At 34.9% G+C, this 24,500-nt stretch overlaps 1 protein-coding gene across 2 annotated transcripts; it reads right to left on the bottom strand.

The window, feature by feature from the left end:
• Positions 1-173: 173 nt before the first annotated feature.
• LOC111419081 (GRIP domain-containing protein quick-to-court) lies at positions 174-24,500 on the bottom strand. 2 transcript variants are annotated; one of them, XM_071195684.1, is made up of 7 exons: positions 24,415-24,500; positions 23,297-23,690; positions 13,813-14,033; positions 12,937-13,753; positions 12,783-12,878; positions 9,170-9,271; positions 174-391 (listed from the first exon to the last, which is right to left on the bottom strand). In XM_071195684.1, exons 2-7 carry the CDS (start codon positions 23,681-23,683, stop codon positions 191-193), a joined length of 1,824 nt encoding a protein of 607 aa, XP_071051785.1. In that variant the 5' UTR covers positions 23,684-23,690; positions 24,415-24,500; the 3' UTR covers positions 174-190. The 2 variants fall into 2 exon arrangements, with proteins under 2 accessions (XP_071051785.1, XP_071051786.1); XM_071195685.1 differs by lacking the exon at positions 9,170-9,271.

Genomic DNA, 24,500 nt, shown 5'->3' with positions numbered 1-24,500 from the left:
TTGAAAGCTAGAGATGATTGAAATTCCTATGATTGCACAAAAACTAAATAAATAAAAATAAGAACCTTAAAACAACAAAAATGGACGAATTTGATAATATAGAAAAATATCTTGTGCTAAATTACTCTTAAATTATTAATATTAATATCTGTGCAAAAAAAAATACTTTTAAATACGTTTATATTTAAATTTAATTAGTTCTATTCTTATCAATTTGATTAATTTCGGCTGGGGTGAATCCTAAAATGCTTTGGATCGCTTTTAGATGACCTTGACTATTTTCTTTGTCAGTTAAGAAGTAGTAAATTGCTGATTTTAAAAATTGCAGTGTTATTTCCGGGTCGATCTTATTTTTGGCGTTTTTAGCCTCCATCAATTGCCTGTACATAGCCTAAAAGAAAAAGATAATATTAAAAATTGATATAATTCTACTTAAGAATTAAATGAAAATAGTTAAGCGTAAAAAAGGAGTTTGTTTAACCCATTTGCATCGTTTAGATTAGACGAAATGATAAAATGGTTCATATCACCAAACTTTTTTTATTATACATTTTTGCAACACCCTGTATAAACAAAAATATTTTTAGGTTATGCACTTTCGAGCACCAAATATATATAAACATTTTCTTCTAGCGACCTTCTAACTACTTTGTAAGGAGATATCGTCCGATATCGGACTAATTGAACATCCTGTATACGTACAAAAGTGTTTAATCTGAATATACAGGTGTCACACAATAAACGCTCCAACTCTGTCATTTACATTCCGATTTTTATGAGCGAGGTATCAAATGAACTGATTTCATGAATACTATGATTCATGTTACAAGTTAAAGTGATGTTTTTCTTTTATTTCCAAAGCCTACCTTTTCAAAATTTGCACATATAAGTTTTAAAGTTGTATATTTCAAAAAAGACTTCAATTGTGCTATATTTTTGGAAAGGAAATTTTATGCTCTCGTCGAATTAGCAAAAATATATAGGATGTTCCGTTTAACAAAAATCATTTTTATGTCAATAATTGATAAAATATTGCTTTGAGGGAAAGCTAACTTATTCCATCGAATTTTACCTAAAAAGTTGCTTTGGAAATGTTTTCACAGGAAAAAAGATTTATCAACAAGAAAAAAATTATGACGACTTTTCGAAAATGCACTTTTTTGACAAACACCCTGTATCTCTAAAACCGTAAGAGATATCGATATACGGTTTTCGCCATTAAGTTTCTTATAAAAATCGAGCCTCAGACACTGATATCATTTTTCCTGTATCTCTTATAGAAATAGGAGTTTTCCTTTAAAAGTGCCCAATTTGGCCCACTCTATACAGGGTGTCCCAATTTCGTTGTCCGCATAGGCTCGTATGGCATAGATTTATCTATGATTTTAACTGTTGTTTAATATGGCAAGTTCAGCAAAAAAAACAAAAAGTGCAAGATAGAAAGAGTATCAGAGAATTTCAAACTTGATGAACAGAGGAATATGGCATGATTAGTAAAGGTGACAAGCCGGTGTGTTTTATGTTCTGGAACATCATCTGTGAAACGGCATTTTGAAACAAGTCACAAATCCGTTAGTCAAAAAAGCGAACCAGAGCAAAAAGAATTAATTGCAAGTGCATTGAAAGACAGAAATAAACAGTCAACATCTATGACTAAATAGTTATGCGGCTACAAATGTCATTGCTCGGCATAGTAAACCTTTTCAAGAGGGAGAGTTTTTGAAGGAAGTCTGGTTAGCATGCGCGCCCTCTCTTTTTGATGATTTCGATAATAAAGATAAGATAATTCAGCGCATCAAAGATACTCCTCTGTCCAGAAACACAATAAAAGAAGGAATCTTAAAACTGGCCGAAAATGTAACAGATCAACAAAAAATTGACATTAGCTCTGCTTCTTTTATATCGCTATGTCTTGACGAAAGCACTAAATCTGCTCGTTTAGCTGTTTTTGCTCAATATCACGTTGGAAACGTCATTAAGGAAGAATTAATTGCAATCAAATCGTTGCTAACAACTGCAAAGGGCACTGATATTTGTACGGCTGTTAAAAATTCGCAATGCAGGATAAGCACAAAAGCAAAGTAACAGCTGCAGAAATGAGGTACCGGGTGGTACAAGATCCGTATAGATAATAAGAGGCTCCCAAAAAGATGATGATCTATCCCCCCAGAAAGAAGTAGCTGTCAGTATCAAGAACAAAACATACATAACGTTGGCAGAAGACTAGATACTGCTTCTAGAAGACTAAATACTGCTTTCTGAAGACTAGCTACTGCTGACAGGTCTAAATACTGCAAAAGAAAGATAAGATATTGTTGGAGAAAACATACATAACGTTGGCAGAAGACTAGATACTGCGTCTAAAAAACTAAATACTGTTTTCTGAAGACTAGATACTGCTCTGGAAGATTAAATACTGCTTTCTGAAGACTAGATACTGCCGACAGGTCTAAGTACAGCGTGTGGAACACTAAATACTGGTTTGTAAAGACTAAAATTGCTTTGTGGAGACTAAATACTGCTATCTGAAGACCAGATACTGCTAACAGGTCTAAATACTGCAAAAGAAAGATAAGATATTGTTGGAGAAAACATACATAACGTTGGCAGAAGACTAGATACTGCTTCTAGAAGACTAAATACTGCTTTCTGAAGACTAGATACTTCCGACAGGTCTAAATACAGCGTCTGGAACACTAAATACTGCCTTCTAAAGACTAAAATTGTTTTGTGGAGACTAAATACTACTTTCTGAAGACTAGATACTGCTAACAGGTCTAAATACTGCAAAAGAAAGATAAAATATTTTGGAGAAAACATACATAACTTTGGCAGAAGACTAGATACTGCTTCTAGAAGGCTAAATACTGCTTTCTGAAGACTAGATACTGCTGAAAGGTTTAAATAGAGCGTTTGGAACACTAAATACTGCTTTCTAAAAACTAAAATTGCTTTGTGGAGACTAAATACTGCTTTCTGAAGACTAGATACTGCTAACAGGTCTAAATACTGCAAAAGAAAGATAAAATATTTTGGAGAAAACATACATAACTTTGGCAGAAGACTAGATACTGCTTCTAGAAGGCTAAATACTGCTTTCTGAAGACTAGATACTGCTGAAAGGTTTAAATAGAGCGTTTGGAACACTAAATACTGCTTTCTAAAAACTAAAATTGCTTTGTGGAGACTAAATACTGCTTTCTGAAGACTAGATACTGCTAACTGGTCTAAATACTGCAAAAGAAAGATAAAATATTTTGGAGAAAACATACATAACTTTGGCAGAAGACTAGATACTGGTTCTAGAAGACTAAATACTGCCTTCTAAAGACTAAAATTGCTTTGTGGAGACTAAATACTGCTTTCTGAAGACTAGATACTGCTAACAGGTCTAAATACTGCAAAAGAAAGATAAAACATTTTGGAGAAAACATACATAACGTAGCAGAAGACTAGATACTGCTTCTAGAAGACTAAATACTGCTTTCTGAAGACTAGATACTTCCGACAGGTCTAAATACAGCGCCTAGAACACTAAATACTGCCTTCTAAAGACTAAAATTGCTTTGTGGAGACTAAATACTGCTTTCTGAAGACTAGATACTGCTAACAGGTCTAAATACTGCAAAAGAGAGATAAGATATTTTGGAGAAAACATACATAACTTTGGCAGAAGACTGGATACTGCTTCTAGAAGGCTAAATACTGCTTTCTGAAGACTAGATACTTCCGACAGGTCTAAATACAGCGCCTAGAACACTAAATACTGCCTTCTAAAGACTAAAATTGCTTTGTGGAGACTAAATACTGCTTTCTGAAGACTAGATACTGCTAACAGGTCTAAATACTGCAAAAGAAAGATAAGATATTTTGGAGAAAACATACATAACTTTGGCAGAAGACTGGATACTGCTTCTAGAAGGCTAAATACTGCTTTCTGAAGACTAGATACTGCCGAAAGGTTTAAATGGAGCGTCTGGAACACTAAATATTGCCTTCTAAAGACTAAAATTGCTTTGTGGAGACTAAATGCTGCTTTCTGAAGACTAGATACTACTAACAGGTCTAAATACTGCAAAAGAAAGATAAAATATTTTGGAGAAAACATACATAACTTTGACAGAAGACTAGATACTGCTTCTAGAAGGCTAAATACTGCTTTCTGAAGACTAGATACTTCCGACAGGTCTAATTAGAGCGTCTGGAACACTAAATATTGCCTTCTAAAGACTAAAATTGCTTTGTGGAGACTAAATACTGCTTTCTGAAGACTAGATACTACTAACAGGTCTAAATACTGCAAAAGAAAGATAAAATATTTTGGAGAAAACATAGATAACTTTGGCAGAAGACTAGATACTGCTTCTAGAAGACTAAATACTGCTTTCTGAAGACTAGATACTGCCGACAGGTCTAAATACAGCGTCTGGAACACTAAATACTGCCTTCTAAAGACTAAAATTGCTTTGTGGAGACTAAATACTGCTTTCTGAAGACTAGATAATGCTAACAGGTCTAAATACTGCAAAAGAAAGATAAAACATTTTGGAGAAAACATACATAACGTTGGCAGAAGACTAGATACTGCTTCTAGAAGACTAAATACTGCTTTCTGAAGACTAGATACTTCCGACAGGTCTAAATACAGCGCCTAGAACACTAAATACTGCCTTCTAAAGGCTAAAATTGCTTTGTGGAGACTAAATACTGCTTTCTGAAGACTAGATACTGCTAACAGGTCTAAATACTGCAAAAGAAAGATAAGATATTTTGGAGAAAACATACATAACTTTGGCAGAAGACTGGATACTGCTTCTAGAAGGCTAAATACTGCTTTCTGAAGACTAGATACTGCCGAAAGGTTTAAATAGAGCGTCTGGAACACTAAATATTGCCTTCTAAAGACTAAAATTGCTTTGTGGAGACGAAATACTGCTTTCTGAAGACTAGATACTACTAACAGGTCTAAATACTGCAAAAGAAAGATAAAATATTTTGGAGAAAACATACATAACGTTGGCAGAAGACTAGATACTGCTTCTAGAAGACTAAATACTGCTTTCTGAAGACTAGATACTGCTAACAGGTCTAAATACTGCAAAAGAAAGATAAAATATTTTGGAAAAAACATACATAACTTTGGCAGAAGACTAGATACTGCTTCTAGCAGACTAAATACTGCTTTCTGAAGACTAGATACTTCCGACAGGTCTAAATACAGCGTCTGGAACACTAAATACTGCCTTCTAAAGACTAAAATTGCTTTGTGGAGACTAAATACTGCTTTCTGAAGACTAGATACTACTAACAGGTCTAAATACTGCAAAAGGAAGATAAAATATTTTGGAGAAAACATACATAAGTTTGGCAGAAGACTAGATACTGCTTCTAGAAGGCTAAATACTGCTTTCTGAAGACTAGATACTTCCGACAGGTCTAAATAGAGCGTCTGGAACACTAAATACTGCCTTCTAAAGACTAAAATTGCTTTGTGGAGACTAAATACTGCTTTCTGAAGACTAGATACTGCTAACAGGTCTAAAAACTACAAAAGAAAGATAAAATATTTTGGAGAAAACATACATAACGTTGGCAGAAGACTAGATACTGCTTCTAGAAGACTAAATGCTGCTTTCTGAAGACTAGATACTTCCGACAGGTCTAAATACAGCGTCTGGAACACTAAATATTGCCTTCTAAAGACTAAAATTGCTTTGTGGAGACTAAATACTGCTTTCTGAAGACTAGATACTGCTAACAGGTGTAAATACTGCAAAAGAAAGATAAGATATTGTTGGAGAAAACATACATAACGTTGGCAGAAGACTAGATACTGTTTCTAGAAGACTAACTACTGCTTTCTGAAGACTAGATACTTCCGACAGGTCTAAATATAGCGCCTGGAACACTAAATACTGCTTTTTAAAGACTAAAATTGTTTTGTGGAGACTAAATACTGCTTTCTGAAGACTAGATACTGCTAACAGGTCTAAAAACTACAAAAGAAAGATAAAATATTTTGGAGAAAACATACATAACGTTGGCAGAAGACTAGATACTGCTTCTAGAAGACTAAATACTGCTTTCTGAAGACTAGATACTTCCGACAGGTCTAAAAATACAGCGTCTGGAACACTAAATACTGCCTTCTAAAGACTAAAAGTGCTTTGTGGAGACTAAATACTGCTTTCTGAAGACTAGATACTACTAGCAGGTCTAAATACTGCAAAAGGAAGATAAAATATTTTGGAGAAAACATACACAAGTTTGGCAGAAGACTAGATACTGCTTCTAGAAGACTAAATACTGCTTTCTGAAGACTAGATACTTCCGACAGGTCTAAATACAGCGTCTGGAACACTAAATAATGCTTTTTAAAGACTAAAATTGCAATTCCATTGCATCATTCACCAACAAGCCTGTGTGCTAACAGTCTCTTGATAATGTAATGGCGGTAGTCACAAAAATAATCAACCTCATCTCATCGCAGGCTTTAAACAGGCGATAATGTTTGCATAATAAAATAATGCAATAATGTTCGCTGGTTGAGTCGCAGGATCGTACTTCAAAGATTTGTTGATTGCTTGGAAGAAATCAGACTGTTTCTGCAAAATGAAGGAAAAGTTGAAGAATACCCACAGTTTTTGGATGTTATGTGGCTTTCAAAATTGATATTTTTTACAGACATATGCCAACATTTAAATAAGTTAAACATGAGGCATAAATAAAACAGTTATCGTCATGGTATACCTCATTCGCGCTTTTGAATGAAACCAGACGAAGACCAAGTTACTCAAGAATTTATTTTTGTGATTGATTCTTCAATCAGGAAATTTTCTCAGTTCTAAGAATTATCGGAAATACTCAAGCTTATTATGTACCTTTATGTGACGTCATTGGATAAACTGAATTTGTCCCAATTGGATTGGTTGGAAATTGAAGAATTTGCAATGCACCTGATTGATTTCCAGTCTAGTTCAATATGGATTCAAAAATTTATTGAAACAAGGAAAGAGTTAGAATTAATTGAAACAGAGTAATATAAGTGAAAATGCTAATAACAAAATTCTGAAAACATGGAATGCGTTATCAGATACATTTAATTGTTTGAAGAAGCTGGCTCATGCTATTTTAACAATATTTTCATCAACCTATGCCTGCGAGGCAAAGACTCGAGAGTTAAAGACTCGGTTAGAAACCGTTTGACAGATGACTTCAGTTCATCATGCATTCTGCTAAATTACTGCCACTATTTTTGTGAAAATTTATGTCCTCTTCTAAGTGATTTTCGTCCTATATCTATTATTTCTGTAATTTTTTAAACACTTGGTGTATATGCGATATTTTGATGAGCACAAGATTATCAGTGATTTTCAATCTGGTTTCCGGCGAGGTCATAGCACATCGGCGCTTATCAAAATTACTGATGATATTAGACGTGTTTGTGATGACCGGCGTTTGAGCTTATTGGTTTTGCTTAATTTGAGCAAGGCATTTGATTCTGTTGATCATAGCTTTTTGATGGCAAATCTTTGTATGTACGTGACTATTCATCTTTCTCGTCTGTATTTACAAGCCGTTGCGGGCAGTGTTTTGGGTCCACTTCTCTTTTCCGTCTTCATAAATTGCATTACTAAGATGATTAAGTGCAATATTAACCTATATGCAGATCTTGCTAGTGTTCTAGACTGGTCTAGATGCTATGGCTTGAGTTTGAAGACAAAGACTCAAGCAATTGCTTTCGGATTAAGACCTTTGCTAACAAAATTTTACTCCATCAATACCCATCTGACACTTGATGGTAGCATCATCCATTTTTGCATTGTCCTGGCAGTCCGAGATTCAGTCTGTCTGCAGGAAGGTTTATTTCTGTTTCTAATCCCTTCGCAAACTTGGTTGTTTCCTTCCACCTTTTGTTCGTCGCAACCTCTGTTACTTTTTAATTCTCCCCCATTTGGACCATGCCGAAGCTGTGTACCCAAACCTTTCGATTAGTCTCCGTAACAAATTAGAGAAGGTACAAAATAATTGTCTGCGTTTTATTTTCGACTTGAGAAAGTATGACTATGTTATACCATATCGTAATCATCTCGAGATGCTCAGCGTTGAGAAGCTTAAATTAACTACCTTATACAGCTCACTGCATTTCAGTTCATGGCATCTCGCGGTCTTCCCACAAGAGCACAGTCTGATGTCTCACTCATGTTTCCCGTTCATTTACTGAAATATATCACAGATCATTCACTGTACAAGCTATAACTCTGTGGAATAATTTAACCACAGAATTGCGTAATGCTCGTAGCTTTTCCGTATTCAAAGCTTCGCCAAGAAATCACCTGTTGTATCTACAGTTATCTGAGACTGATTTTTGACATCATCTGCCTCTTCTCTTTTCCCTCTTCAGCTGGCAGCTTTATTTTGCTTCTCCGATTTTCTTTCTTTCTTGTTCTCTTCTTTTTTCAAGCTCACATTTATTTACCTTCTGCCGAGATATTTACAGGAAGGTCAATTATATAAATAATAAAAAGCACTGGACTCAGAATTAATCCTTGTGAGACACCAGAAGTAATATTGGTAACTTCTGAAGTTCGACCCTTCTATTGCACGCACTGCATTCCATTGCTTAGATAACTACGGATCATGTGATTTGGTAGCCTTCTTATACCATAATGTCCCAGTTTATTTAATAAAGTTTCTGCACACAACATGACACCTTTGACAACTCACAACATAATAATTGAACCTCTTCTTTCTCGTCAAACGTTCTGCCAATAGTTTATAGTCTTCTGTCAGCAGTATTTAGTCTTCTGTTGGTAGTATCTAGCAATATTCTAGCAGTATCTAATCTTGCATTAACAGTATCTAATAATTATAAATACAGCCAGAGCACAGTAAGACTGCCAGCAGATTCTAGTATTTCATTAGCAGTATCTAGTTTTCTGCAAACAGTATCTAGTCTTCACCCAGTATATCCGAATGTTTCTAGTTCTAGATTTAGTGTTAGTTCTAATGATAGTGTTAAGTTCATTCCAGTACATTAAGTAATTATAATAGTGTAAATAATACCTATTTCTATAACTAGTAGTTTTGGTGATAAGAAAAAAATCCGCGCATATCTGAACTTATGATGCAAATAAATTAAGAAGGTACTTTTATTAGTTATCATTACCTTTCTAGCACCTAAAACCCATAAGGAAACAGCTTCTTTAGCGCTTAATAAGGGATGAGATTGAGGGTGTTGGTTAGCGGATGATGACGCATATTCTATATCCTAGTTTTTATTTAATTATTTTATAGTAAGACATGGAAAAAAAACAGAAACACATTTTTCGTTTTTTCAACACACACATTTTGATGATTTTTGCGTTAATTATTGAAGCTTTTTTATGATGATTACTAGGGCACGGAACTTTTGTAACAAAACGATACAATTTCCCCCCTCCACTCGTTCTCAGCAGAAAATTTCATACAAAAGTTGTTCTAAATTAAATTCTAAAACGATTTTCTCAATAACAAAATATATAAAAATAAATTTTTATGAAATTATGTTCTTAATTATTGATCAAATCAAAAATTTTTATTAATAATATTTGTTTAGAATTACTTCAGGAACAGTGTTTGTTAATACAATTTTGTGCTAATTTGAAATTTTAATTTCCCTCTGAATAGTATGCTATTAAAATTAATTATCTCGATAATTATTGTTTTTATCAAAAAATGTTTTAAATAAAATTTGTTTCAATTTCGATTTTGAATCAATTATCTTAATAAAAAATTTTTACATCTCTATTAATTAACCATCTAAGTATAATTATGTATAAAAACGGAAAAATTATTATTTTGAGGTTATCTCCTTAATTGTTGATTAAATCAAAAAAAATTGTCGACAAAGTTTGTTTAGAATTGTTTCAGGAACAATTTTTGTTAACACATTTTTTTTTTATCTTGAATTTTTAATTTCCCTCTGAATAGTATGCTACAAAAATTAATATTTTTGTGATTATATCTTTATTGTTGATTTAATCAAAAAATGTTGTTAACAAAATTTGTTTAGAATTACTTCAGGAACAGTGTTTGTTAATACAATTTTTTGCTAACTTGAAATTTTAATTTCCCTCTGAATAGTATGCTATCAAAATTAATTATCTCAATAATTATTGTTTTTATCAAAAAATGTTTTAAATAAAATTTGTTTCAATTTCGATTTTGAATCAATTATCTTAATAAAATTTTTTTACATCTCTATTAATTAAGCATCTAAGTGTTATTATGTGTAAAAACGGAAAAATTATTATTTTGAGGTTATCTCCTTAATTATTGATTAAATCAAAAAAAAATGTTGACAAAGTTTGTTTAGAATTGTTTCAGGAACAATTTTTGTTAACACAATGTTTTTCTAACTTGAAATTTTAATTTCCCACTGAACAGTATGGTACAAAAATTAATATTTTTGAGGTTATATCCTTATTGTTGATTTAATCAAAAAATGTTGTTAACAAAATTTGTTTAGAATTACTTCAGGAACAGTGTTTGTTAATAAAATTTTTTGCTAACTTGAAATTTGAATTTCCCTCTGAATAGTATGCTATCAAAATTAATTATCTCAACAATTATTGTTTTTATTAAAAAATGTTTTAAATAAAATTTGTTTCAATTTTGATTTTGAATCAATTATCTTAATAAAATTTTTTTACATCTCTATTAATTAAGCATCTAAGTATAATTTTGCATAAAAACAGAAAAATTATTATTTTGAGGTTATCTCCTTAATTATTGATTAAATCAAATAAAATTGTTGACAAAGTTTGTTTAGAATTGTTTCAGGAACAATTTTTGTTAACACAACTTTTTTCTAACTTGAAATTTTAATTTCCCACTGAACAGTACGCTACAAAAATCAATATTTTTGAGGTTATATCCTTATTGTTGATTTAATCAAAAAATGGTGTTAACAAAACTTGTTTAGAATTACTTCAGGAACAGTGTTTGTTAATACAATTTTTTGCTAACTTGAAATTTTAATTTCCCTCTGAATAGTATGTTACAAAAATTAATATTTTTGAGGTTATATCCTTATTGTTGATTTAATCAAAAATGTTGTTAACAAAATTTGTTTAGAATTACTTCATGAACAATGTTTGTTAATACAATTTTTTGCTATCTTGAAATTTTAATTTCCCACTGAACAGTATGCTACAAAAATTAATATTTTTGAGGTTATATCCTTATTGTTGATTTAATCAAAAAATGTTGTTAACAGAATTTGTTTAGAATTACTTCAGGAACAGTGTTTGTTAATACAATTCTTTGCTAACTTGAAATTTTAATTTCCCTCTGAATAGTATGCTATCAAAATTAATTATCTCAACAATTATTGTTTTTATTAAAAAATGTTTTAAATAAAATTTGTTTCAATTTCGATTTTGAATCAATTATCTTAATAAAAATTTTTTACATCTCTATTAATTAACCATCTAAGTACAATTATGTATAAAAACGGAAAAGTTACTATTTTGAGGTTATCTCCTTAATTATTGATTAAATCAAAAAAAATTGTTGACAAAGTTTGTTTAGAATTGTTTCAGGAACAGTGTTTGTTAATACAATTTTTTGCTAACTTGAAATTTTAATATCCCTCTGAATAGTATGCTATCAAAATTAATTATCTCAACAATTATTGTTTTTATTAAAAAATGTTTTAAATAAAATTTGTTTCAATTTCGATTTTGAATCAATTATCTTAATAAAAAATTTTTACATCTCTATTAATTAACCATCTAAGTACAATTATGTATAAAAACGGAAAAGTTACTATTTTGAGGTTATCTCCTTAATTATTGATTAAATCAAAAAAAATTGTTGACAAAGTTTGTTTAGAATTGTTTCAGGAACAATTTTTGTTGACACAATTTTTTTCTAACTTGAAATTTTAATTTCCCACTGAACAGTATGCTACAAAAATCAATATTTTTGAGGTTATATCCTTATTGTTGATTTAATCAAAAAATGTTGTTAACAAAATTTGTTTAAAATTACTTCAGGAACAGTGTTTGTTAATACAATTTTTTGCTAATTTGAAATTTTAATTTCCCTCGGAATAGTATGCTACAAAAATTAATATTTTTGAGGTTATATCCTTATTGTTGATTTAATCAAAAAATGTTGTTAACAAAATTTGTTTAGAATTACTTCAGGAACAGTGTTTGTTAATAAAATTTTTTGCTAACTTGAAATTTTAATTTCCCTCTGAATAGTATGCTATCAAAATTAATTATCTCAATAATTATTGTTTTTATCAAAAAATGTTTTAAATAAAATTTGTTTCAATTTCGATTATGAATCAATTATCTTAATAAAAATTTTTTACATCTCTATTAATTAACCATCTAAGTATAATTATGTATAAAAACGAAAAAATTATTATTTTGAGGTTATCTACTTAATTATTGATTAAATCAAAAAAAAATGTTGACAAAGTTTGTTTAGAATTGTTTCAGGAACAATTTTTGTTAACACAATTTTTTTTTAACTTGAAATTTTAATTTCCCACTGAATAGTATGCTATAAAAATTAATATTTTCGAGGTTATATCCTTATTGTTGATTTAATCAAAAAATGTTGTTAAAAAAATTTGTTTAGAATTACTTCAGGAACAGTGTTTGTTAATAGAATTTTTTGCTAACTTGAAATTTTAATTTCCCACTGAACAGTATGGTGTCAAAACGAGTGGAGGGGGGAAATCGTTTTGTTACAAAAGTTCCGTGCCCTAAATGATTACTTACCTTTATGTTATCTAATTCAGTTTGGGTTATTTGTAACTGATGAAGTAATTCAGGAACTGATATTCTACTCGGATGTTGAACTGCGATTTCCATAACCTCAAATAAAAATAATAAAATCGATTATTAATATTTATTTGATTATTATGTTAATTACTTTATTTTCTTGTTCTATTTTAGCAGCCTCCTCCCCTTTCTTATACATTTGCAAATACATTTTTTTATTTTTTTCCTCTGTATCCTCCAAATTTTTGCACGCTTCATCCAATTCTTTCTCCAATTCCTTAATTTTTTCCCGCGCGCAATCCAATTCCGGCACCAACTGCCAATATCTACTATTAATCTCGGTTATTCTTTGTAATAACTCCTCGACTTTATCGTTATGTTTCTGTTTAATCACGTGAGTCTCCTCTTCGTGAGTCCTAATTAATTCATGTAATCGCTTCTCATACTCCATAATTAATTCTTGGTGTTCTTGTTGAAAATCTTTGCTGGTTGTATCAACACTCGTACTTTTATCGCTCATTAAAACATGTTTACGCTGTTTATACGGCGAAGGATTAAAATCTTCGCTTAAAACAACCGAGGAATCTTTGGAATGAATCGATGAGTTTGTAAAATCATCGTAATGACCCGAATCGGCGTAAGAACAACTCATATCATTAACTAAATGGTTACTTATCGTATCGATGAGATCATCAGGGGTCGCTTGCTCATCCGTAGGATTTTCTCTAACAGTAACGGCATCGCTTGAATTCGATTTATCTTCGGGCGAGCTCAAAGCTGCTTTATATAGTCTTAATTCGACGACTTCTTTGGTTAATTTTACTATGTCGTTATCTCGTTGTTCTAGATCTTTTTGCGCCTGTTGTAATAAATATTTTAATTTTTTAACTTGCCTATGCGCTCTTTGCGTTGGTGTTAAGTAATCTTCGCCGGTAACGCCAGCGTGTTGATTGCAATGAACCACATATCTAAAATTAAAAAATTAATTAAGTAATTTATATCTAAAAGTTAAATTTATTAATGCTACTTCATGCTTCTTCCAGAAAATGTGGTTCCGTTTAGAGCCACACTTGCGTGATCGCATGACGAAGCCACACTGAGGCCGCTATTAATACTCGTTAAACTCTCTGTATCCCAATCTTTATATTTTTTTCGGACTTCCGGTGAAACCGGGGGCGTTTTTGGTGATGATATTCGCGACGTCGACGGTTTTGGTACTCCCAGGTGAGTTGTTGATAAAGAGAGCGACTAAAAAAATTAGTTAAGTTATTGATTTTGAGATGATTGTAGGAAGTGAATTGAAAATGAATTGGATTGAGAGAATGGTTTGAGGAAGCGGGGAAGATGGTCTTTGAGGTGGATCCAAGACTGTGAAATAAAAACGCAGGTATGAAACAATGGAAATGTTACGCAAGCTGGAACCTGGCATCAAGAGAGGTTGAGATTCCAATATTCCAATGTTGAGCAAGTATATTCGTCCAAATACCTAAGACATGAAGGCCATGAGACAAAAGAATAGGGTTAATCTAAACTGCCTTTGGAAGACTTAGCTACATCTTGTGTTGAAGTAATTAAATATTTCTAGGAAATCATGTTTGAAATGCCATCTAGTGGTAGTCTTCTTGGGCTGACTCTCGAGGAAGCCCGAGCAAAGGCCACACAGCCTATCAGTGAGGAGGAGATGAGGGCTAAGAGACCTCGCTCCGAAAGCACAACGCCTAAAGGGCCCGACACCAAACGAGCTGCTACTGAAAGGCGTAGCGCTCCTAGCGGAGGCAATCTTCCGCAGGGGCAAAAGCCTACAGCTGCCAGCTTCAAAGGCAAAAAGATGGGAATTGCAGATTCCCTATTTCCAGAGGTGAACCACACAACAGTCCAAATGCAGGCTATTCAAGAGGTCATCATCTCAAGAATTGTGGATCTTAGCGAGGGACATGAAGCCAAAGTTCCTCGGCACCACATTTAAGGCAGGATGGCTGGTAGTCAACTGCGAAAACCAGGAAACAGCGGACTGGATAAAGTCCGTAACTCCAACCCTACAACCATGGGAGGGGGCATTCCTAATGGCTATCGATGAAAAGGAGCTACCTAGAGCGACTATCATGAACGCCTATTTCCCCAACAGTGCGGATGAGAAATCAGACCGCCTTTTAAAAATTGTTAAAGGCCAAAACGAAGGCCTGAACACCAACGAATGGAGGGTGTTCAAAAGGACGACCGAAGGCAGCAGTGCCTTTCTTACGTTGTCCGTTGACCATCCCTCTGTAGAGAACCTTAAAAGAACTAACTAAGGGGGGCGAATGGCCCCGTGGTAAGCTCTCGGGCTACCACGCCGGCGTCCTGGGTTCGATTCCCAGTGAATACACGCCGAGTCGCCTCCCCGTCCTTCGGAGGGGACGTTAAGCCGTCGGTCCCGGCAACCAGTCTAACATCTCTGATTGTCGTCAGATACATGTGTAGTTGGAGGTTGTGAACGTAAAAACGGGTTGAAAGCGCGTCTGCGCTCTTTGAGCGGTACTCAGCCATGCACCCAAGTTTCTGGGCGTTGGAGTACCAGCCCGGCTTGGGGGTCGTCTTCAAATTGCTGGGCGTTGGAGTACCAGCCCGGCTGAAGGCGAGGCGAGTATCAGCCTGATCGGATGCCATCTTCGAACATCTTTCACTCCTCCAAATAGACCTACACATGGCCGAAGTAAACCGTGAGGATGTACAAAGGGACCGTTGGGGCCTAAGTGCTTTGGTTATACCACCTGTGGTTTAACCAACCTCACATGAAACTACATACATACATACAAAGAACTAACTACAAGGTTAGCTACAAGTTTGGGCAAATCACCCCGAGGCAAAAGAGCGGCAAGCCTACGCCACAGAAGGAAGAACCCGAACCAACACCTGGAACTTCCGGAACCGCCAAGGACCCCAAGAAGGGTATAGGTAAGGTTAGTTCCGAAAAAAAGGGTAAGGGCAAAACTGCCGCTCCCAAAATTGCACCCGCCAAACAATAATGGCGGGAGTAGGCTTCATCCAGGCTAACATCCAGCACTGTAAAAGCGCCTCCGACTTGCTGGCGCCAACATACATGTTGCGCTGATTCAGGAGCCATATGTATATGGAGGAATAGTCAGAAGACTATCAACAAAAGCAGGTAAGTTATTTTATCACAGAGGAGAGTGCCCTGCGAGAGCAGCGATACTCGCTAAATCCTCTTTAAACTGCCTACCTTTAACCCAGTTTATCTCTAGGAGCCTGGTTGCAATGTCAGCGGTACTGCCGACGCCGGGAGGTAAGCAAGAGGCGATTATACCCTGGGCATACTTCCCCGGTGAATCGGACGATACACCGCCACAAGAGGTGAAAGACCTCATCGACTACTGCAATAAGAGGGGGAAACAACTCATCCTGGGCTGCGATGCGAACGCACATCATCTCGACTTTTGTTACCAAGAGTCGACAAGAGGTGCTAGACATAAGCTTAGCCACGCCTCGCCTCAGTTCGCAAATCACAAACTGGCATGTTTCACGTGAAATCACTTTAGCAGATCACAAGCATATTCGCTTTGTCATTGTAGCAGACATGACAAAACAAACAGAATTTGGAATCCCCTCACTCACTGATTGGTGCTCTTTTTGTAGACACATCAGCGAAGAGGTTGATAAATAGCCTCTTTTCAACTAAACAATCTCATACATAGTGCGTATGAATCAAGCTGTCCAATAAAACACAAAAGAGCACAATCCAATGTGCCTTGGTGGAATAAGGACCTTGAAAACCAGCGAGTCATGGTTAGAAGACTATACAATAAAGTCAGGAATTCCAAACTCGAACAAACATGGGATCTCTATAGAAAAGCCCTAACGGAATATAACTTGGCTATCCGCAAAGCCAAAAGAAAAACCTGGCGCAGCTTCTGTGAAGGCATAGACAATACGCCTACAGTTGCTCGTCTGCATAAGATCTTGACAAAAGGTCACAACACTGATCTAGGCCACCTATGCAAACAAGATGGTAAATATACAGAGGATGCTAAGGAATCGTTGGAGCTCTTACTGAGTACACACTTTCCTTCCTCAAAAGTCTGCCCCCATGCAGATGCCGACCCTGAAGTAATGGACATAACCCGTCCATCAGGTAGGGTTCGCAGCACAGCTGGGAATATTTTCAAACCCAACAGAGTAAGATGGGCTATCTCGAATTTCAAGCCCCTAAAATCGCCTGGAGGAGACGGAATTCTGCCTATCTTTCTGCAAAAAGGCTTAGAAGACCTTCTCCCAATAATAATATCCCTATATATAGGTAGCTACAGCTTTAGCTATATACCCACTCTATGGAGGAAAGTAAAGGTGGTCTTCATACCTAAAGGTGGTAGGCGTTCAAACGCGGACCCCAAGGCGTACAGACCAATTAGCCTAACTTCATTTCTCCTCAAAGGGATGGAAAAGGTAATCGATCAATACTTAAGGAATGGAGTGCTTGTCACAAATCCACTCCACCCTAGCCAACATGCTTACCAGAAAGCAAAATCAATAATTACCGCTCTCCATGCTTTGACTAGCACCTTAGAGGAGGCAATTGCAACCAAAGAGATAGCCCTTTATGCTTTCATAGATATAGAGGGTGCGTTTGATAACACCTCATATGAATCCATAGAGAAGGCTCTAAACATAAAAGACATACATCCGTCGACAATCAAGTGGTGTATAGCCATGTTGAAAAGTCGGCAGATCACAACCAGTCTGGGAGGCGAGTCGCTGACTATAAAGGCGCTAAGAAGATGTCCCCAAGGGGGAGTGCTATCACCTCTATTATGGTGCCTGGTAGTTGATGACTTGATGAACATCCTAACTAAAAACGGATTTAAGATACAAGGGTATGCTGATGACCTGGTAATCACAATCCGAAGTAAATATGATTCAATCATAACTCAGCTAATGCAGAAAGCCCTACTACTCACCAGTACTTGGTGCAGAAGCAATGGGCTCAGCATCAATCCCAATAAAATCGAAATAGTCCCTTTCACTCGGAGAAGGAAGCTACAAATAAAAGCACCCTCCATTGAAAGCAGAACTATTAACCTCACAACAGAAACTAAATACCTAGGGGTAATACTTGACAGTAAACTAAACTGGAACTCACACTTAGATAAGGCGAGGAAACAGGCCATCATGGCAAACCAGATCTGCCGCAGGCTCCTAGGAAGGAACTGGGGTCTAAAACCACAAATGGCTCATTGGGCCTACGTAGCAATAATCAGACCCATGGTCGCCTACGCCTCATTGGTTTGGTGGCCCAAAACAAAACATAAGACAGCTCAACAACAGCTGGCACAAATCCAGCGGTTAGCATGTCTTAACATAACGGGTGCAATGGTATAAGGTCATATTTAGTAGCAGGGATGATTGGGCGAAGGGAGGGCCTCAACTAAAAAGAGGAGCCCTAGCCTGATACACCGATGCTTCAAAGACAGTAAGATCTGGAGTAGGCATGGGCATCAGTGGACCAAATAGCCACATCAAATTGCCCCTCAGCTCGGATTTAACAATTTTCCAAGCAGAAGTTCTTGCTATAAACTTCTGCACCGCTTTGAACCTACAGAAGGGACGAAAAGGTACATCCATAAACATTTTCACAGACAGTCGGGCCGCCTTAAAGGCAATTCAGGCCTACACGTGTGGCTCCGCACTGATCAGAGAGTGTACCAACAACCTGAGAGAACTCGCTAGGGGCAATGATGTTACCCTATGGTGAGTCCCAGGTCACAGCAACATTGAGGGCAATGAGAAGGCTGACAAGCTGGCCAAAGAGGCAGCAAACACACTCTTCATTGGAACCCAACCTGGATGTGGACTACAAAAAAGCCACCTAAAACAAATAATCAACAACTGGGAGGCTTCAAAGATAGCCTTACGCTGAAAAGAACTTCGAGGTCACAGACAAGCGAAGAGTATGATAACTCCGTCGCAAAACAAAACCAAAGAGGTTTTATGCCTCAGCAAAGGGGATCTAAGAACGCTCTCAGGCTACCTGACCGGCCATGTGCCTCTAAAATACCACCTCTTCCACATTGGACAAGCTGAGGATCAAACTTGTCGACTATGCAACGACGAGTCAGAAACTGCTGAACATATACTTTGCAATTGCGTCGCCAGAGGCCGTCTAAGGCACAACGTCTTCGGTAAAACTCCCCTGTTACCTACCGACATAAAGGTTCAAGACATCGGGACAATACTAAGGTTCATTAAGGACCTACATTTGCCCAAAACCTTTGGAGGGCTAAAGTTACAATAGATCTTATAGGTCGCGGTAACGAGAGGGGCCGCTCTCCTCAGCCCGGCAGCAATAATAATAATAATAGTGGTAGTCTTTTGAATGATATTCGCGTGGCTATATTCGGACCGTATACAAGCAACGTCAACGAAACAGATAAAAATGGCTGACACATGAAGCTTTATGCAAGTAAATAAGTTTGATGAGAAAAACTACCAGCAATGGAAATTCCAAAGGGATATTGTGCTAGGGATTTCTGGAGCAAGAAGTACAACAACACCAAACGTTCGGATTTCCAAAGAACTGCCCTCAACACTGAAGTAGCGCAAGATATCGAATTGTGGGTGCATCATATCACATAACCTCAAACAAAGATTGTTTCAGCATCTTGGAAAAGATACATGTGAGAACCGTCAGATTAGGGAATGATGCTTCAAGTAAAAGGAGTGGGGAGCATCAATATAAAAAAATATAGGTGTCAGATTTAAAGCGCAACATTTTTTTTTGTGAAAGTTGTGTGTATGTCAAGAACAATGTCAAGAAAATTCAAATGCCTGGAGAACTAATCTTATCTACTATAACGTCTGTAGACCAATCAGTAAAGAATCAATTAGAGGAGCAAACTACTTCGTTTTCTCGAACACTCATTTACATAAAAAGCTCGAGAAAAAGAGCAAAAACCTGGATAGTCTGATGAAACGCTTAAAACTAGCTGGTTTTAAAACCGTCGGCTACGCAGATGACCTGGCAATCCTTATTAGAGGGAAGTACGTCAATGTACTCCTTGAGAGGATGCGGAGGCACTCAATATAACTGCGAACTGGTGTATTAAACAATCCCTCTCCGTCAATCCCAAGAAGACAGAGATGGTTATTTTTACACGAATGCGTCATTGTTATTCTCAAGCTTTCATGTCCAAATTTCAGTGTTGGTACTATATTGTTGAATATTACTACATTCATAAGACTGACATACATATAAAGAGCAAAATTAATGCATCTTTAAAAAGACACATACTACAGATTCCTTACATGCCTTCTAAATGTTAAAGATGCGGCAGATTATTTATCGAGTTGTGCAGTTAGGTTGTATGATTTCGGGATTATCCATCGTAAGAGGAGTACATGATTGTGGATGTTATATGATGATACCTTCAAGATAGGTGTTAAAAAAATGTTGAGGCGAAAAACATTAAAAAAAAATTGTGGCTAAAAATGATATATGTCTCGATATCTCGAATAATGATTCTTGTTAGGTACATCTAGTATGCAATAGAAAACATAGTTGTATTTAGCTATCACATCTTATAATGTAGATAGCAAGCTATCTACAAGAAGTAGGAGCCATAGACCCAAAAGATTTGATATTTGGCAGTTGGAATAGGACATACATGTCTGCTAATGTAACAGACATAAAAACCAAAAAATATTTACACTAATAAATACAAATAATGGAGTTCTATATTAGAAAATAATATTGTTTAATGTTCTTTTCCCAGAAATTGATTATTTTCTAATATAGAACTCCATTATTTGTATTGTTTGCATTATTTACATGTTTTGTTTTGGGAAAAGGAGTACATATTGCTACCAAAGAATTAGATCTACTAACAGAAGACTGGATACACCTCGCAAAAGACTAACTATTGCTGTCAGAAGACAAGATATTGCTTGCTTACTCTTTACAGCAGTCTATATTTACCTGGCAGAAGGGTAGGTACTGCTGCAGAAGACTACTTACTTACAGCTTGCAAGGGACTAGATACTACTATTGGAAGATCAGATACAGTTTAAGATATGATTAGCAGACTACATATTACTGTCAATGAAATAGATCTTGTATATAGAAGACTAGATAGTCCTCACAACAAAGTAGATACTGCTGATAGAAGACTAGCTACTACAGGCTACTACTTTGATGAATTGGGGAGAGTTGTTTATTTGGGTTATGTACAGGTTTCTCAATCCCAACCATGTTGAAGGCCTTTTCGAGGCTATGGAAAATTAATGTTGTGTATAATAGCTTATTGAAACCTTATTGTGTAGTTCGAGTTGGACGCAGGATTGCTTAGTGCTAAATAGTATGGACGTTGTAACATTGCAACAGCCAAGAGAAGGCCTCATGCAGTTTGCAGAACACTATCTACTGCCTATGATGGACTAGACACTACCAGTAACAGATAATTAGACACTGCCGGCAAAAGACTAGATACAAGACTGCTGATACAACACCGGATGATGCCGACAGATTAGATTCTGCTACAGAAAGCTACTTATATTTTGGAAAAGACTAGATACTGCTATTAGAAAATCAGATACTGCTATTAGAAGATAAGATATGGTTAGCAGAAAACTACATATTGCTGGCAATGAAGTAGTATGGACGTTGTAACATCGTAACATTAGGTAGGATTAAGTAAGACTATAACTTATTATTATAATATATATATATATATATATATATATATATATTTCTATATATATAACATGTTTTACGTTGAACTATGCTGTTTTTGGAGAGATTTAATAAGTTATTACGTTTTGCGTAGATATATTAATGTATAGGTACTAGGGCACGGAACTTTTGTAACAAAACGATACGATTTTCCCCCTCCACTCGTTCTCAGCAAGAAAATCTTGATTAAAAGAACAGCATACTATTCAGAGGGAAATTAAAATTTCAAGTTAGCAAAAAATTGTATTGACAAACACTGTTCCTGAAGTAATTCTAAACAAATTTTGTTAACAAAATTTTTTGATTAAATCAACAATAAGGATATAACCTCAAAAATATTAATTTTTGTACCATACTGTTCAGTGGGAAATTAAAATTTCAAGTTAGAAAAAAATTGTTTTAACAAACATTGTTCCTGAAACAATTCTAAACAAACTTTGTCAACATTCTTTTTTGATTTAATCAATAATTAAGGAGATAACCTCAAAATAATAATTTTTCCGTTTTTATATATATTAACACTTAGATGCTTAATTAATAGAGATTTAAATTTTTTTATTAAGATAATTGATTCAAAATCGAAATTGAAACAAATTTTATTTAAAAGATTCTTTGATAAAAACAATAATTATCGAGATAATTAATTTTGATAGCATACTATTCAGAGGGAAATTAAAATTTCAAGTTAGCAAAAATTTTTATTAACAAACACTGCTCCTGAAGTAATTCTAAACAAATGTTGTTGATAAAAATTTTTGATTTGATCAATAATTAAGAACATAGCCTCAAAAAAATTTTTATATATATATTTTTATATATTTTGTATTGAGAAAATTGTTTTGGAATTTAATTTAGAACAACTTTTGTATGAAATTTTCTGCTGAGAACGAGTGGAGGGAGGAAATCGTGTCGTTTTGTTACAAAAGTTGCGTGCCCTAATAGGTACAGTGCAGTGTGTGGAGGGAAGGTTATTTTTAAGAAGTTTTTGGCTGTTAGCTGGTATTGGGGTTGGAACTGTTAAGGCCCAGTAGCAGAGTTATTAATTATTTCTTTATCAGAACACTAGGTACTCTTTACAGCAGTCTACATTTTCTTAGCAGAAGAGTAGGTACTGCGCAGAAGACTATTTACAGCTTGCAAGGGACTAGATACTGCTATTAGAAGATCAGATACAGAAATGGCTTGATGTGGAGGGCCTGAGTATTAGGTAAGTATTAAATAGCCTGTATACACAAAGTTTTGGAAGAATTTTGATTATTACAATAAGATCATAATAATAATCGTTTGCGTTCTTTGAAGTTCCTCAACATTACTTGCTTTTGAACAAATGAGATAAAAAACCCAACAAGGTTAAGAGAACTTTCAAGTTTTGATGGGGTCATTAAGGGCGATGACTGACAGTTGCCTTAATTAAGTTTAGGAGTTTTTAGGGTTGGCATCATTGAAATCAACCATTTTGAATTACTTGTCAAAATTTTCAACAATTTTGTGATTTTATTGTTATTTTTTTTTTAATACTTTCACGCGAAAATGATTCTTTATGGATGGATTGCAAGCAAGAAGCGTAACATTAACGCAAGAAAGTGAAACCACAAACCTATCAGTTGCACAAGTGCAAAAAATCGATACTTTCTACACAAAATCACACCATCTTTCACCCCGATATAATATTTAAAAAAATATTCTAGGTTATGTAAGATAATCTTAAATTTAACCTAAATATCTTAAAAATCAATACCCTTACTCGTTAATTTCCGTTTAACTAGATACAAAAAAAGATGTAGCAACTTACCAGGCTTCTGCTTCTTGACGGAGTGTTGTTGGCCCCCCCGTTTTGGGGCTCTTGAATCGTCGACCCCTCCGTGGTCACGTTTTTCCGTCTCCTTCCGCCGGTGCTGATCGAAAATCGCCTCCGTTGCAGTCCATCCCCACCGACGACGGGGACGGTTCCTTTTTCAACGAACGAGTAGCCCCTTTGGAGGCGAGGCGGCGGGGGTGGTCTTTGCAGAGCCGCGGTGGCGACCCCCGATTTATGCGACGGCGACGCCGCGAAACTACCACTATCTATTGAACGACGAAAATTTAAATTCGTTGACGATCGCAAACTACCCGAACGTCTTAACGTTGGGATTTTCGTGGTTGATTCTGAATTACTGACGATGTGGCTTGATTTTGACATCCTTTAACTAAACACATTCAAATTTAACACAAAATTAACACAAAAAATGATAAACGTCAAAAATATTTAGTTTTATTTCAAACTTAGGGGTTGGTAACTTTGAAATCGGCCATTTTGAAACAATTTTGACGTTTAATTTAAATTTGACAGTTAAAAACTTTCAACTTTCTTAATAAGTGGTGATAAAAATTGATCGCTTCAAAGGAAAATGTTGAGATTTCTTTATGTTTGTAAATGATCTGGGTTAAATACCGGTAATTTTACGCTTTCTTCGCTAGAAATTGAAAAAAAAATAAATGCAGTTATCAGCGATTTGTTAATTATTAAATTAATAGAAAACGATTATTGTATTATTCAAGATAAAATAATTTCGTAAATACAAAAATAAAACGAACCATTAGCGTAATTAAAAAGCTTGAAATATTATACATAAAAGTAAAAAAGCTGCAACAAAAATTGGCTCGAATTCAAGGTCTTTTTTTTGAATTGTACTCAAAACGGGTTGAGATAACGATCAAACCAACAAAAAAATAATTAAAATAAACTTGACTTATCTCATTAAAAAGAACGATAACGGAAAAATTTAAACAATACTCAATCTAAACTAACCTAAAATAAAATTATGTGGTAACATTACCTTTCACGTATACAATTTTTAACGAGAACTTTGCGTAATAATAAATAATTTGAATGAAAACGGAAGTAAATTGACGAAAACAACTTTCACTTACCTGTTATTTTAGAACAATTAAATAATTTTTATTTTTTTCTTTACAACTTATTGTTGATTAAATTTTCTATATAAATACGTGTTCAA

The sequence above is a fragment of the Onthophagus taurus genome, chromosome 5 (assembly GCF_036711975.1).
Source record: "Onthophagus taurus isolate NC chromosome 5, IU_Otau_3.0, whole genome shotgun sequence".
Classification (NCBI taxonomy): domain Eukaryota; kingdom Metazoa; phylum Arthropoda; class Insecta; order Coleoptera; family Scarabaeidae; genus Onthophagus; species Onthophagus taurus.
This window is presented reverse-complemented; position numbering and strand designations above follow the sequence as displayed.